The sequence below is a fragment of the Vulpes vulpes genome, chromosome 10 (genome assembly GCF_048418805.1).
Source record: "Vulpes vulpes isolate BD-2025 chromosome 10, VulVul3, whole genome shotgun sequence".
NCBI classification, from domain to species: domain Eukaryota; kingdom Metazoa; phylum Chordata; class Mammalia; order Carnivora; family Canidae; genus Vulpes; species Vulpes vulpes.
Window position 1 is genome coordinate 2,833,778 of NC_132789.1, and position 16,434 is coordinate 2,850,211.

The window sequence follows — 16,434 nt, forward strand, 5'->3', positions numbered from 1 at the left end:
GGTCTTGGCCGCCATCGGGGCAGGTCATGGAGGCTGGAGGCGCAGAGGCCTGGGAGCAGGGAGTGCTGAAATCAATGCTGGGGCTCTGTCTCCAGCCTCTCCTACCCTGACCAGGGGAGCCTGTGTGGTGGGGGACTCGAGGTGGCTCTCAGGCCTGACTCAAGAGCCCCACAGGTAGGAACAGAGCAAGTGCACATGAAGGCTGGCCACACAGAACTTAGTATGGAGGATGAGCCTGCACGCTTCTGAGCTAGGGACCATGTGGTACAGGCACTTGCTTCTGTCACTGCGTGGCCACTCCCACCCCACCACGGGCTGTGGAAGGGATGCCACATGCTTCCAAAAGAGCTAGCAAGCTTCTTCCTGGCTAAGGACGGCACCTCCTGGCCCTGGGGTCCAGTCTTCGATCTGCCCCATCTACCCTCTGGCCCTGGGGAAGGTCTCAGTGTGGCCCCCAACCAGACCATGCTCCTCACATGTCTGGGCATAAAACCTAGCAGAACTGTTTCTGGGCTCCACCCAGAGGCTCTGATTTTGCAGGACCAGGGAGAGGCCCAGGGCCCCTCAGAAAAGCTGGGCTTGGGAGCAGGACTGTCCTGGCTCCCACACCCCACCCTTAGCCAGCCACATGAGCTGGGCATGCCCTTCCCCTTTGTGTCCTTATCATGCCTCAGAGCAGGGAGCACTGTGCCAGTTAAGTGAGATGGTGGGAGGCCACCCTCGGGTCCCTGGGAACCTGGGTTTCCCTGAGGCATTAGCATTGGCCCCCGGGACCCTGCTGCCCAGCACGAGGTGGCTAAGTGGCTGGTGCTTGGCATACAGGAAGCACACGAGTGTCTGCAGTTACTGCTTTTCCCAATGGGGCAGCCTTGGTGAAATCTCTGTAAAAGTCAGCCCAGCTCTGAGAGCCACAGTGTGGGTAGCAGACGTGCTCCTGGAGCCTGTCCTCCTGGGTCACCCTGTAGCAGAGCTCCTACAGGTGAACTGTTGCTTTGGCACTTCTGGAAAACCTACGGGCCCCAGCGGCAGTGTTGGCAGGAGGCCCCACCCCAGAGCCGCCACCACAGCCTGGACTCCGACCCACCTGGCCCCAAGCATAAACTGAAGCCATCAGGAGAAGTGGGACCAAGTTACCGTTGCTTTGGAACACTTCTGGAAAGACCCTCCTTTTGTTCTTTGATTTTGCAAAGCTGATGAAGATCTTCTTGTAGGACATGAAAAGCAGACTTATTTCCTATTGCGCTCTATCAGGATTGATAATTAACCAATTAATTAACCCAAGGCCCAAGTGGCATGTGCATAAATCTCCACTGGGCACCTCTAGCTGGTTGTCCTTAAGGCATCTGAAACATCCTGCCCAGATCCTTGGCTCTGGCCCAGATTCATGAGCTTTCTACCTCCGTCCCTCCCCTAGGAGTAGGTGCGTGGGGAAGAAAGCCACAGAAACACAAGGGCTCTGACCGTGTACCGCAGAGGCTGAGAGGTGAGCAGCCTGGGCCTGATGTGGTGAACCCACAAATTCTCCAGGGACCCAGGCCTCCACCTCAATGCCACAAGATGAATGCTGGAGCTCCGACTATCACATAACCATTCCAAGAACAAGAAGGAGGAAGTGAGGCTCTGGGGCTGCTCCCTGTGAGAGATCTTTCTGGAAATTCCTCCCAGGGCTGCCCCTTTTATCTGATTGACCAGAACAGACAGTTGTGTGGTCAAGGGAAGCTAGAACATGTGGACAGCCAGCTGGGAAAGGTGCCACCCCTCATAAAGCCAAGGTCCTGTGGCCTGGAGGGAGGGTGGCAGGCATCAGGTGGCAGCTGGCAGGCTCAGGGCACCATCCACGCCTGCCACTCTGGCTGCCCCGGCCAGAAGCACAGGGTGCGCCCTCCATGGCAAAGTACCAACACACTCCATCAGTCCCTTCTCCGCAGCACACCCTAAGTTCTCCCCGTCCTGCTATCCTCTGCAAGCCTCCACGATGGCTCGTCTCCTCCTGCACACATCTGCTCCCTACAACCCACCTCTGTACAAGTGCGAAGTCTGACCATGCTAACAACTCAGACTTGAAGACCCCTTGCCATCAAGAGCCCCCAAGACCCAAGCTCATTGCCCACCTTGCTATGCTTTACTCATGAGCTCCATACACAGCGGCCTCCTCCCCTACTGCCCCAGCACAGGGGCTCCCTTCCCCTCCAGCACGCTGGCATTTACTCTTCCCACTCTGGGAAGAGTGACAAGTTCTCTTTCCAGTTGCTTGCACACCTCCACCCTTCCCATCATTCCCACTGCGGTGCAAGGGCCCCTCCCCGACTCAGGGCCCACAGATCTCACTTGCTCACCCACACCCCAGCCGCTCAGAAGCCCTGTTCTCTCTCCTCACCACGCATGTCACTACCTGGAAATATCTTCCTAAAACCTTCCAGCCTGTAACCACGCTCGAGGGGGAAGAGCTTGCCTGTCCTGGCTCATGGCCCCAGTCCGGTGCGCAACAGGGTCTGACACCTAACGAGTGCGTCACAAGTGCTTGTTGAGACAATGCATGGAGGGATAAATGAGCGAATCTCACATGAGGTCAACCTGGATGAGATCAGAGCCGATTGCAGTTGGAAGCCTGGAGCAGGCCTGGGGATAATCACCCAGGGTCCATTTCGAAAGAACAAACCATGGAAAGCCATGCTCACAAATCGGTTAAGGACAAAGTAGTAAGTAACACATCTTGAGAGTGAGCTCTGAGAATTCCTCCCCGACTACGAAGCGGGGCACTGAGATGGAGCTAGTGTGGACGTGCTCATGTCTCGGCTTCCGTTCAACCCAGAAGAACAGAGGAAACAGGACTTCTTCCCGAATGATGAGATTACACTGGACAACTTAATGGAAAATTCTCGGGTCCCGCTGAGGCATTAAATAGTTGGTTTCCACATGGAAGCCTCCATCGCATGGGACAAGCCCTTGACAAACTGTTCCTTTGTTTGTTTGTTTGTTTTTTTTTTCTTCTTCTTGGAAGTGTTATGGGCAGAAAATAAAATGAACCAGAAAAGTTTTCCCCCCAACTACCGCATTGTCTCTGAGCTTCACCACTCAGCAGTAAGGACTCAGCTTAACGGGTGGAAGGACAAGAAAGTTCGAAGATGGATGATGCTTTTGCATGCAATTATAATGGGATATTAATTATGTGTTTTTGAGTTGGCTAGAGTTATAAATGGTTCATATAGAAGGAGGGCTAGCTTTCTTTTTCTTTTTTTTTTTTAATTTTTTTTTTTTATTTATTTATTTATGATAGTCACAGAGAGAGAGAGAGAAGCAGAGATACAGGCAGAGGGAGAAGCAGGCTCCATGCACCGGGAGCCCGACGTGGGATTCGATCCCGGGTCTCCAGGATCGCGCCCTGGGCCAAAGGCAGGCGCCAAACCGCTGCGCCACCCAGGGATCCCTAGCTTTCTTTTTCAATGTATTTCATCATCACTGCTCTTTGCCAGGAAAAATAAACCCCCTCCCTCTCTGGGGATTATCAGATTCTCCTGAGATTATTAAGTAACGGAAGAAAATTTAAGCTCTGAGAGGTCAGATTTGGGTAATCTTGCACTCCCGAGCTGGCCGTTAGGTGCTCAGATCACCCTAAGCTCCTGTGAATTGAAACTGGCACCCCAGTGTCTGCCATTGATCCACTGAGCACACTTGCTACAAATGTCAGGATTTCACATGGTAGAGTCTTCTACCAACTGGACGTGGCTGAGAAGCTGACGGTCACAAAAACCGCTAATTTCAACTGGGTTGAGAAGTGCATTGGCCGTACAGCACACTATATTTGACGGAGACTGAGTCCAAACCTCTCCCCGGAAACCCTCGCAGGTGCAAGTCGGGAGCTGGCCTGGGTATGATGTGAACAGTTTGCCTTTCGATTCTAAGACTGTATTTGGACCGTGCCCTAAGTTTATGTCAATCTTCTGGTTTGCTACCATTTCCTTAACTATTTCCAAGAAGATCAAAAAAACAGCCTTAAACCAGGAGCCTGGGAAATACTAAAACAAAACATGAGACTAGCTTTTGATGATTTCAAGACTATTTTTGAAGAAGGAGCTCCAGTGAGACACCCAGAAACAAGAGGGAAGGAGCCCTTCATTTTATGTCATGCCCTCAGCTCTATGTTCCAGAGATAACACGTAGGCACCGCATGTGAGTTTTTGGATCTGGTGGGGCTTGAGCAATAGCCACTGAGAGATGGAGAAGTCTGGTCTCAATGATGAATTTCCCTGCTTCATTTCCTTCATTAAGACAAACAACAAACACAGTTTTTAATCTACAACAAAATAATATATTTCTTCTGGTAAACTAGAAAACTATAGAAAAAAATGCCTAAAAAAATAAATATCACCCATAACTTCATCACCCCAATACATGTACATGTACAGTTACAAGTTCTGGTTTATGCACATGTGTGCATAAGTTTTAATAAAACTGAGATCATACTCCACGTACTACGGTGACTATGTCTCTCTATTATGATATAGTTTCTAAGGGTGGCACACTATCCCATGTCTTAACTATATAAAAACGTTATAAATTAATTGTTTATTTCTGGATATTTGCATTGCTTGAAATCTTAAGTATTAATGCTGTGATGGCTCTACTTTCTACATAAATCTTTTTGATCACCCCTGATTATGTCCTAAGGATAAATTCCAGAAAGTGAAATTGCTTGGTTAAAGACTATGTGTGTGTATATATAGGTTATATATATATATATATGTAACTATATATATAGTTTTATATACTATATATACGACTATATAAAATAAATATATAATATATATTTATATATTTTATATATAATATATTTATATATAATATATTTATATTATTATATTTATAATATATTATATATTATATATAATATATAATCATATTATATTATATATAATTATATAAATATAATATATAATAAATATAATAATACATAAAAATATATATAATAAATATAATATATAATATAATAATATAATAATATAATAATTTATAATAATATAAATATAATAAATAATATATAATAAATATAATATATAAATATATAAATATATTATATATAAATAAATATAAATATATATTATATATTTATTTTATATATATCATTATATATATAAATATAATATAAATATATATAAATTTATATATTTATATATACAAATATAAATATAATTATATTTATATTATTATATATAATTATATATATAAAATAAATATATGATATATATATTTATATTTATTTATATAATATATTTATATATAATATATAATATTTATATATTATTATATATCTTCAATTATATACACTATATATGTATGTGTATGTATATATTATATATAGCATATATAGGTGTAGATAAAATTTTCCTTTTTACTGCAATTTTCCTTTTTAGTATAATTTTACCTCTAACAAAGTTAATAAATAATCACCTCTTTATGTTTATATATTTGGTTATATATAAAAATATGTATAGACATAAGTTAGTTTTTAATTATAATTTTTAATTATAGATATTTTAAAACTATATTAGTAAAATTAATAAGTTAATTTCATTTTAAATTATAGATCATTTTGACTTGTATTATTTTATTTATAAGCTTATAAATACATATTAATTATTTTATACATATTTATAATCTTAATTTATGATAAACTTATAATTTATCAATCATAACAAATTCATTACATATGTGTCTTACATATAAATATTTTATATTTGTGGCCATTTGTTATGGCAGCCTCAGAACTAATGGAGCTGGATATCTCGCAAGCACCCCAGCATGCACACTGTCCACTCCTCTCCATCCACACTCCGCCTCTGGGCACTAGCTTGTAAGGACCACAGCAGGGGGCTTGCTGACCTGCTGCCTCCAGCTGGGCTCTGCCCAGGAGAACAGAATGAAGATGGAGAGCAAGGGGCTGCTCCCTGCAGGGACCCGCGGAAGCTGGTCTGCATCCCTCCACTCGAGGCCATAGCTCCTGTCAAAAGGTCCTCTCCAAGATCTGGTCATCACGCCCTCCTGTGCTCCTTCAGGTAAAGGAGGCACATCCCCTGATATGCACCCCTCACTGTAGTTTTCCCCTGCTCTGCCCACACCTGTATAAATAGCCCTTTTGTGAAATTCTTCTCAAAATTGGAGTGACCATCTATTTCCCTTGGTACCCTGACTGATAAAGTGTGTTGTTGGGACTGGATGGTGGGTGTGTGGCCAAATCATTATATTATTATGTCTGCTTTTATGTATGTTCAACATTCTCTACAAGAAAAGGTTTAAAAATACAACAATTAAAAAAAAAAAAACCAGAAAGGTTACTGCAGCCCTGGAAATAGATCCTCTAGATAACCCTTCAGGAGCACCTGGCTGCCACCTTCCTACCATCCTCATGCTTGCAAGGTGCTGCCGGAGTGCCAACCATCGTGCCTGAGTTCTGAACAAAAAGGGGAAAGGTAAAGAGCAGAAGGCATCTGTCTCTTACAATGTCATACCTGGAAATTTCTGCTTACAACTTGGATTCACGGTTTGTGGTTTTACCTCGATGCATCACCTCCTTGAACAAAATCGGGGTTGGTGGTAAGCAGGAAGGAGAGAGCAGAGTTGGGCATGCGGTTAGCATTCTCTGACACCCACAGGGAATCCACTGGCTGGAAGTGTCAGAGCTAGCGGGTCCCCACCAAGCAGCTCTAGCAGTGGTGACAGGGTGCTCATTGCGGGTCTGGACCAGTCCCCAGGACCCACCCAGCACTAAGGCGTAGAGCTTTGGAACTCCACCTGCCAGTGCCCCGTTCCAATGACAGTTCCGTCTTCCAAAGAGCCTAGAGCACCAATAGTCACGGGGGTAATTACAAGCCTCTTTTCATTGAGGTTCAACTCAAAACAACAAGTAGAAGAGAGAATTTGTTTTAAAGATAAGGGTGTCATTTGGCACCAAAGGGCTGGAACTATGGTGGGAACAACCAGAATCTGGGGATTGAATGCCTTTAAAGCCCTCTCTCTGTCCCTGTATCTGTTTCTGTCTCTCTCCATTCCTCATATTGCTCTTTCTATTTGTTGAATTTCCTCCTCTTCTTCCCAGCTCAAAATTCTCAGAGAAAGACTCTGATTGCCTTTCATGGATCAAATGTTCATTCCTGGACCAACTGATTGTGGCCAGAGGAAGAGATTGTATATTATATATATTATTGATTAGGACTCAGACATGTAGAACTTTGCAAAACCAGATATTAAAAGATGACCTTTGTCATACTGCAGTGCAACCACAATGTGTATGGCTTTACCTGATCTTATTTTACAATTTTTATTTATTTATTTTTGCAAGAGAGAGAGAGAGAATAAGAGCGCTCGTGCACACAAGCAAGGGGAGGAGCAGAGGGAGAAGCAGGCTCCCTGCCGAACAGTGAGCCCAACAGGGGACTCCAGGAACATGACCTGAGCTGAAGGCAGAGGCTTTACCAAATCACCCAGGCTCCCTTATTTTACAATTTTTAAAAATTCCACTGACGGTGCAGGTCCTAGAGAATTCCACCTCATTCCTTCTGAGGTGGGGCCAGTAGAGCAGGACCTTGCCTTTCATACGCCAATTTTTCCTGAAGGAGAGTTTGGAAAGATTCCGCCCTCATGGAGTAAGAATTTTACGTTCCGTCAAGCAAGATGAGTTTGCACAAGGCATGACAAGTTGCACGTGGTACCTGCAGATTTCTCAGGTCACGTATTCAGGTGCAAGCTAGGGGCAATGTTGTCTTTCTGGAACTGTCGAGGAACTGTCCAGGTCGACGTTCTCAGGAAGCAGACCCCTACACGGAGACTGTCTTGGAAGGAAAGAAGGGAAGCGTCTGGAGATGCCCATGTGCAACGCTGCCCGAGGACGGCCCCTGCCCCATGTTACGGGAGCAGGCTGGGGTGGAGTGAGGGGGCTGGGCCTTTATAAGCCTCACAGGATGATCCCAGGTTTCAGGCCCCCCTGGGAGGGAAGCTCTCAGAGCTCAGGCCATCACTAGAGAAGGTGGAGGAGTCTGCCTGCAGTTTCTGAGAAATGGGACATCAGGATGCCCTCCCAGAGGGGAGTTGGAAGGGTTCCCAGGGTCTACTGCAAGTCATATCCCACTAAGCCCCCTCCTGCTGTTGCACTACTGCATTGCAAACCAGATGTGGTCTGCTCACGTCCAGGCAAACGTGTCCTCTCCCCATGTCCTCTGTCTCCTCATATGTGTGTGATTATGTCTGTGATTCAGATTATGTCTGAATCCTTGTCTGTTAGGATTACGTTGAGGCTAAATCAACAGGAAACACCCAGAATCACACCTGGCACATACTGAGCTCTCTATAGCATCTGGGATTGTTCTTAGAACCTTGAATATCAGGTTCAGATTCAACCATTTCAGGGTCCCCCCAACCCCCATCCCTTCCCTTTCCCCCTGATCTCTGACTCTGTATTAACAATCTTCTACCTTTGGTAAATTTGATGCTTTAACACGGGTCCTCAATCCATATGTGGAAATGCCTTGTTCTGGACAAGACTGTGTCACCTTGCCTTGACCTCCTGCCTCCTGGTCACTCCCCTCAACCAATCTGGGACCACACCCTAGCCAGCCTCCTTGGGCTACCGCACTCAGGGCCCTGTCCCCCTGGCCTGATCCCATGAGTGCCAGAGCACCAGAGACCATCGCCAGGTCCCAGAGCCCGAGGACATCACTCACACTGGCTGACCCGAGTCCTGCTGCCCCTGGTTAGCCTGCTCCTCCCCACGGGGGCCACAGTAAAGGCTCCTGCCCACAGTCCCCGCTCCTGCTGCCTCCTGAGAGCCCTGGTGCTCCCATGGGGCCCTGGGGGCAGGGCATGCCCCCTCCTCTTGGGAACTGTGAGGAAGATCTGTCTTTTAAATGGCAGCTGATCAATTGGTTCTACCCTGCCTCAATGGTTGTGTTATTGGGTGCATTTTAGAGCAGGTGCTATGTATAAATAAGGTCACGTCTTTCCTGCCCCAATGTTGCTGGGGACCATGATGCAGCTCTGGGGCTCACCAGGCTGCAGAGGCTCCATGAGGAGAGGGGTCTGGTATCTAGTTCATGCCCCAGGCGGTGTGGAGGGGGGCAGCGTCCAGCCTCAGGCTCTGCTCCCCCACCCCCAGCCCGATCACCTGACTCCTCATCCAGTTCTCTCTAATCTGATAATTAAAGTATTCCTCCAGTCCTCCAGGACTTTGCTTCTGATACTTGTCTAGACCTTGCATTTTGAAAGCTAAAGCCTTTCTGTTTCAAATACTCCTGCTTTTTGATGCAAGACCTTCGGTTTTCAAGACTTGTTTTCTCTCCCAGGAAATTCAAAACCCTCCTCAGAAACTGAAAGCCAAGGATTTGACGGTTTCTTATTGAATTTGGTGGTGGATGTGCCCATCACCATCCCCAAATGCAATGAGTTCTCAATGGTCTCATTTGCATAAAGAATTATGCAAGTGTGTGCATGCAAAAAATACTTATCAGTTAATATGCTGGTATATTATCCTGCTCCCAAAAACTAGAAAAATTTACATAAAGGCAGAATCTCAGCTTATGAAGTTATTCAAAGAATAGTTACTGCCAAACTATTAAAATATTCTAGAAACAATAATATCTTACTGTATTTAAGTCCTGCAGATCAAAACTCCATCTCCATTCTCCTTACTGAAAAATAACAATTCTTATACCTTTGTAACTCATTCAAAGTGGATGTTAAAACTGATGGTTCTGAGGGGAGGAGATTCCTTGTAGGTTCTATGAATGAGGGCCTGCAAACCCAGTCCCAGGGAGAAGGAAGAAAGGGCTTATTTCTCATGCCCATGGGGCGAGAGCTCACAGAAAATGAAATGAGCCCCCAAAGTGGTGGTCAGGCTTTTACAAAACCCGTTTGAACAAAGGACAATGCATCTGTGGGGAAGTGACAAGTAGAAGGGAAAGGGTTTTGAGCCTCCAGGGCAGTAAAGTGTGGGAAGGTAAATACACAGGGAACTCTGGGGGGATCAGGGTTATTTAGTAAAGTTCGTGCACGCAGGCCAACGGCTGTCCAAGTGCCCCGGGAGGGGGCTTTATGGCAGACCTCATTTCTCAGAAGTGCGAGCTCCGAGTCAGGTGAGGGAAGCATCTGTTCATTCCCAGTGGCCTCCAGCTCAGAACAGCCCAGGTACCAAAGGGGCATACCTGGGGGTCACCTACTCTGGCCCCTTTCAGCTCCCTCTGACCTGGTTTGAACGCTTGTCCGACTCCTGGATGGGATATGGAGATGGTCCCATGTAGCATCAGAGTGACAGGGAGAGACAGACAGGGGGAGAGGGAGGGAGAGGCAGAGTGAAATTGTGGGCACTGAGGTGTTGTGGAGAAGTCCCCACCAAACGGGAAGCAAATCCTGCTGGGTACAGAGGGATCTTCTCTGCGGGATTCCCGAGGATTCTGACAATGGGGAGGGCACTCTGACCATCAGAGCTGTGGGCATCTCGTGGGGGTTGGAACGCGGCTTCTACTTTATGGGGAGGAGCCCACGCGGCTGGGGGAGAGGCAGGGGTGTGGCTGGCCCAGCGGGGACAGCCAGGCCCCCAGAGGACGGGGGCAGCGAGCAGGCCCCGGGGGGGCTGACGGATCAGTGGGGAGCAGCACGGCAGCCCAGGCCTGAGGAGAGCGAGTGGGGACCTGTGGCGACTGGGCCGGCTGGCTGGGGGCAGGGGCGCCGTCCCTGAGGCCCCGGAGTCCTGTGGGGAGACGGTCCCCTGCAGTAAGGCCCTTCCAGAACCTGAAAGCTGGGGACGTTTTTTTTTTTTTATTGTAATAAATTTATTTTTTATTGGTGTTCAATTTGCCAACATACAGAATAACACCCAGTGCTCATCCCATCAAGTGCCCCCCTCAGTGCCCCGTCACCCAGTCACCCCCACCCCCCACCCTCCTCCCCTTCCACCACCCCTAGTTCGTTTCCCAGAGTTAGGAGTCTCTCATGTTGCTGGGGACATTTCTTAACCTCTGTTGTTCGCCAGGGGCTTGGGGTTTGGGGGACAGTCTCTGTTGCCAGCACTGAGCACTGTGCCGGGGACACAGGGGGTCCCCTAACGTTCACTCTCAGTGACAGACCTGCGGTGACAGCACCGTGTCGGTCACAGATGCAGGTGCCTTTCCAGTCCCCGTTGTTTATATGCCTGCTGAGCCCCTAAATGGGGCCAGAGGTCCGGGCAGAGGGGCCAGGGAAGTAGCGGGAAGGAAGCCTTCCTAGCAGGTGGCGATCAGCAGGTCTTCAGACTTTGTAAGTGGTTTTTCTGGGTATTTGTAAATGGGGGAACAGACACCAAAAACCAAGTCAGAAAGCTCCCTGGCAGAAAGATGGAGCTCCTGGCTCTCCAGGTTCTTGCAGACATCTGGTTGCTAACCTTTCTGGTTTGCAGGAAATACTTAGCATATTTTTCTATTAGATGATAAAGAAGAAAATCCGTTTTCGGGGGAGCGCAACCCTTCTGGTAGCAGAGGCTTGGGGACGTGAGGGTGATTCCAGGGCCTCTGCTGAGCAAGGCTGCTCCACGTTCATTTCTCCTCCCTGCGGAGAAAGCTTTTGCCATTTAGCTGAATTGCATACATTTTTGGAAACACGCTTCTCTCAGCCTGGATTTCCAAGGCCTACTTACGAGTCTGAACGGAATAGACTGTAAAATAGCCTCTTTAAAAGAGATGTGGCCACAGATAAAGATAAAGAAGTCATTCCTATGAACTCGAGGACACCCCCACCTTATCCGTATTCGTTTGTACCAGAAGCTCCTGTAGAGTCTGCGAGATTCTCCGGGAAACTGCTTGTCCCCCCTTGGCTGTGGTTTCCATTCCAAGACCCTTGGGGCTCCGTGGTTCTGTGGCTATGTCCTGCCCGACTCTGACCCCAAGGACTCTGTGTGGCTTGACTCCAGGGCTTAGTGAAGCCTGGTGCAGGCATTGGTCCGCGTCCACGCAGCGGGGAGGCTCCTGGGGCAGGGAAGCCCTGCGAGGGAGGGAGGGAGCTCCGTTTGTTGACAGCTGGGTCCCCGGTCCTGGAGCACCAGTGCACGGCCACTGTCTGCTGTCCAGGTAACTGCTTGCTGGATGAGAGGGAGTGTGGAACACAGGTGATATGAAAACAGGAAACAGGGAGGGCTTCCCCATGTCCTGCTTAGGGACTCAGCTCTCCACCTAAAATCCTGACCATAGGATCCCCAGGCATTCAGGGCTGGCTGCCCCGGACCTCACGCAGCACTGCGCAGACTCACCCGTGAGCCAGACTCTGTGTGCAGGGCGGTGTGTGCACACTCAGCCTGCGTGCACGCGGGGGGCTTCCACCAGAGCTCGCACTGCGCAGCGTTTGTTTCACACGTGATCTGTAGGGCCTAAGAGCTAGGCCGAAGGAACTTCACTGTATCTTCTTTATAATACAAATTCTTCTTTGTTCTCGGCCGAACTCGAAGTATGGATCCCTTCCCAAAAGATTCCAATTTCCCAAGACCTTCTACCGTGAACAAGGACCTGGGGCTACCAGGACCGCGTTCGTGGCCGAGATCACATACACGTCGTCGATACACTTTATCGCTTTGTTGTGTCTTCCAGGGTCAGTTGTGTGTCACCCAAAGGGAATGAACATTTTGGGAGATTCAAGTGAAAACCCATGTGTTCTCTGACTCAGAGCCGTTCATTCCGTTGCTGCGGGGTGTGAAGTTCTAACGGATATGCTGCCCTGGCGGAGGGCTTGTATACAAATGAAATCCTGGGGAGGGAAGGTGAGCTGTGTCTGGATGACTTGAAAAAGTAAATTAAAACCCTGTGGAAAATGCTTCTCTTGGCATTCAAAGGTACCCAGTGGTTAGTAATAGGATGTCTGGGGTTGCAGAGTCTACTACCAGCCTATATCGATGGCCAAGGCACCTGCACATTGTCTCTTGATGTGCAATCTGCTTGTCTCTTCTGATAATAGACTCATCCCTGATTTTTATTTTTTTTTATTTTTTTTTTATTTTTATTTATTTATGATAGTCACAGAGAGAGAGAGAGAGAGAGAGGCAGAGACACAGGCAGAGGGAGAAGCAGGCTCCATGCACCGGGAGCCCGACGTGGGATTCGATCCCGGGTCTCCAGGATCGCGCCCTGGGCCAAAGGCAGGCGCCAAACCGCTGCGCCACCCAGGGATCCCCTCATCCCTGATTTTTAAGGGGGCACATGGCTACTGGGAGTAAAGCCAGCATTCCCAAGTGTCCCTTGCAACTGGGTGCGGGACATAGTGTGTGACTGGAGGTAGGAATTGTCCTGAAAGAAAGGAAACAGAAAGTCTCTGTTCCCACCTTCCTTTTACCCTCTTGTGGCTTGGAAATCAGGCATGATGGCAGTGCTTGGGCAGCTACCTGCTGCACGAGGTAGAGATGGCCACATACTGAGAATGGAGGAACAAGAGGATGGAGGGTCTGAGTCCCTGCCCCTGGGAATGCCACATCCCTGAACTTGGGAGAGAAAAAAAAAATCATTTCCCTCCTGCTTATGCCACTGTTACCTTGAATTTCTGGTCAGGTGCAACCAGGTGTAATCGTGACATCCTCTCGCTCCCTATACCCGGGTAGGGTTGGTCCCTTTTACTATTTCATGGTCAAAGTGTTTAAATACCACCACCTCTGGAAATCAACTGAGAAGTAAAATTGCACATCTTGTGAGAGATGAGGGATCTCATGAAAGTGATGGACAGGTGTCAGAGAGCAACGTGAACCACAGGCAGGTCCCTGGTGGCCTGGAACCAGGTAGCCGGTGAGGGCAGGACAGTCTCCAAGGACTGTGGGACAGACATTGCAGACAAAAGTGAAGCCCGGAGGAGGGAGAAGCTCTGTGGAGCATTGACAAGTCCTGGGCTGTGCTTGTCAGCTACTGGTTGGTGGGAAATATCTCTTGGCCCTGCACTTGGAGTTTCAATTTTATGGGCATAATCAATCATGTTAAACACAAGGCAAATGTAACCTCTCTTTTTCATTCTGGATTCACTTTTCAGTACGACATCACCATCCAGCCTCTTCTCAGATGTTCGTTTACTGTGAAATTCTGGTCTCTGTTGACATGGACCATGTAAGGCAGTAGCCATCCATCTTGGCGGCATGTTGGGTCGCTGGGAAGCTGCAGGCCTGCGTGTCTCCAGCCCTGAGATCTGAAGCTACTGGTCTGAAATGCAGCCCAGGAACCAGGATTTTTAGAAGCTGAGGCTGGGAACCACTGCTTTAAGGAGTGGCCTCTCTTGTCAGGGTGGCCTTGGGTGGGGAGGTCTTTTGACTGTCATTCCTGCATCAGCCCCTGGCTTTCCAAGAGGACACTGGTCAGAAAGAGTAAGCGAGGGCAGGGTGTGGGGAGATGCAAGGAAAAAGGACATAGGGGATGGGAGAAAGAAGATGCTGTGTCATCACTGGAAACATGCAGAAGAGCAACTCTGGACACAGTAGAAAGCTACGGCTCAGTGACAGGTGGGCAGGCTCAGCCAGGAGAGCCCACGCAGTCTGCTTCTGCAGACCTGAACACCCATGTGAAGCTGCCCACCCAACAGCTTCTGTGGCATTCGGCTTTCTGGGACAGCTGAAGGGGGTAGGATGGTGCCCGGGAGAAGCCGAGGGAGGCGGCGCCCCATTACGTGCATTGTCCCTCCGCATGCAAAGCCACAGTATCTCCGTTCTCTCTGGAGGTTTACTTCTGGAGCATTCAAACCTGGACTTCAACAAGTTGAAAACGATACACAAGATATTTAAACAAAGTATGAAACGGGGACCGTCTACAGTGTGCATAGAAAAGCAGTGTTTCACATCTGCACTTTGGCATTAAAATAGTGACTGTGCATGAAAAATGCTCCTCGTGAGGTGCTGGAGCATCAGCACCTCTCTTTCAGGGGCAGGAACTGGAGGCGGGGCGGGGGAGCGATTTCTCGCCGATGCTGCGCACAACACCAACACACAGCGGCTGTCTCTGTGGACTGACAGCGACACGTTTTATTCTGTGGACTCCTGTCTGTGGACATGTCTGAGTTTAGTTTCTGCTTGTGGAACACTGAGTCATAGGTCATCAGAAGACAGGTGGGAAGTGTCTGTAGGGGGGTGGCTGGTCCAAGAGTCCTACATCAGCTAAGGCCACTCTCTCCAGGGCCCCCCTCCCGGCCCCGTGTGCCCATGAGCATCCTCATCTCCACCAGGACTGACCAGGTAGACACATCCAGGATGTTATCTGGAAGCCCAGATGGATTCTGGATGAGGTCCTGCCTTACAAATGATGTTGCTTATCGGTGATTCATTTAAACTGGCTTGATTCATACAGAGCTGGACCTGTTGGCCCAGAGCCCCATCTCTGGGTACTCCCTCAGGGCTGGGCACTGGGCTGGGGCCGAGGGCAGGCACGTGACAGCACCCTTACTCCTCGGTGCTCCCCTCGAGGGTACGGATGAGGTTCTGGTAAGTGTCTCTTTCCGCCTGCCATGAGTGATACATTCTCACGTATTCCTTTCCGTTGGCCACAATCTCTTTTTCTAATGCAGGATCACTAACCAGTCTCTTTGCCAGTTGAACAAACTCCTGCAAGGAGGTAGAAGAGAAACAGGTGTAAATAAACTGGTGACAAGCTTTAGCAAAGGCACCCAAAGCCTGTGCCCATGTTAGCTTCCAGCATCTCCTTCATCCACTTCCTGTGCTCTGGAGACGTGGCTTTCAGGGGGGATGAGAGGTCATTCAGACGTGGGCTGAGTGACAAGGCACATGAACCCACACACATATGCATGCACACACGCGCCAGGATGACCATCCACATGGGACCCCCCCCACCCCGCTCCATAATCGGAAAGAATTAGAATGATTTCGATTGTTCAAGAGTATTGAGAGAAAGGAGGGGGGCATCCATGTGTGTCACGTTGCACAAAGTCAAGGGCAGAGTGCATGAGCCGGAGGCCTGCAAGTGACCTCATGCCCTACCTTCACGCCATTGACCTTGGGGACATTCCTTAGCCTCTCTCTTCCTCTGTTTTCTCGTGTGTCACTGAGGGACGATGGAAGCACCAGCCTCATGGTGTGTTGGCAGGAATGAATGGGTTGGTACATGGGGCCCTGGCACAGCCTGACGCAGACTTCACCATCATTATCACCAGGAACCCCCGAAGCCCATGCAAGTTCCAATTAGACAGCCAGGCCTCATGGGAACATACGGCGCTTTGCCATTTAAAAAGAATGCCCACGTACTTTCAAAATTATTGTTAACTAAATGTTGAATGCTCTTTATAGCTAGCAACATAAATAGCAATATTGATGATACAGCAGTTATATTTTTATGTGTTATGTATACACTTTTTAGTAAATTGGTGTTCTTTTATAATAAAAGTGAAACACATTTATTCCTACCTCATAATTGAACAACGCTCGTATAAAAATTATTCAAGACACAA

The 16,434-nt window shown here is 48.2% G+C and overlaps 1 protein-coding gene across 3 annotated transcripts in view; it reads right to left on the reverse strand.

Annotated features, from left to right (window-relative positions):
- Positions 1 to 14,976: 14,976 nt before the first annotated feature.
- Positions 14,977 to 16,434, reverse strand: part of GLT1D1 (glycosyltransferase 1 domain containing 1) — an 89,466-nt gene continuing 88,008 nt past the window's right edge. For all 3 annotated transcript variants that reach the window (XM_072722660.1, XM_072722664.1, XM_026017135.2), the window contains one exon: positions 14,977 to 15,574. In XM_072722660.1, the coding sequence (XP_072578761.1) occupies positions 15,413 to 15,574 (162 nt within the window). In that variant the 3' untranslated portion in view covers positions 14,977 to 15,412. The remainder of the gene's footprint in view (positions 15,575 to 16,434) is intronic.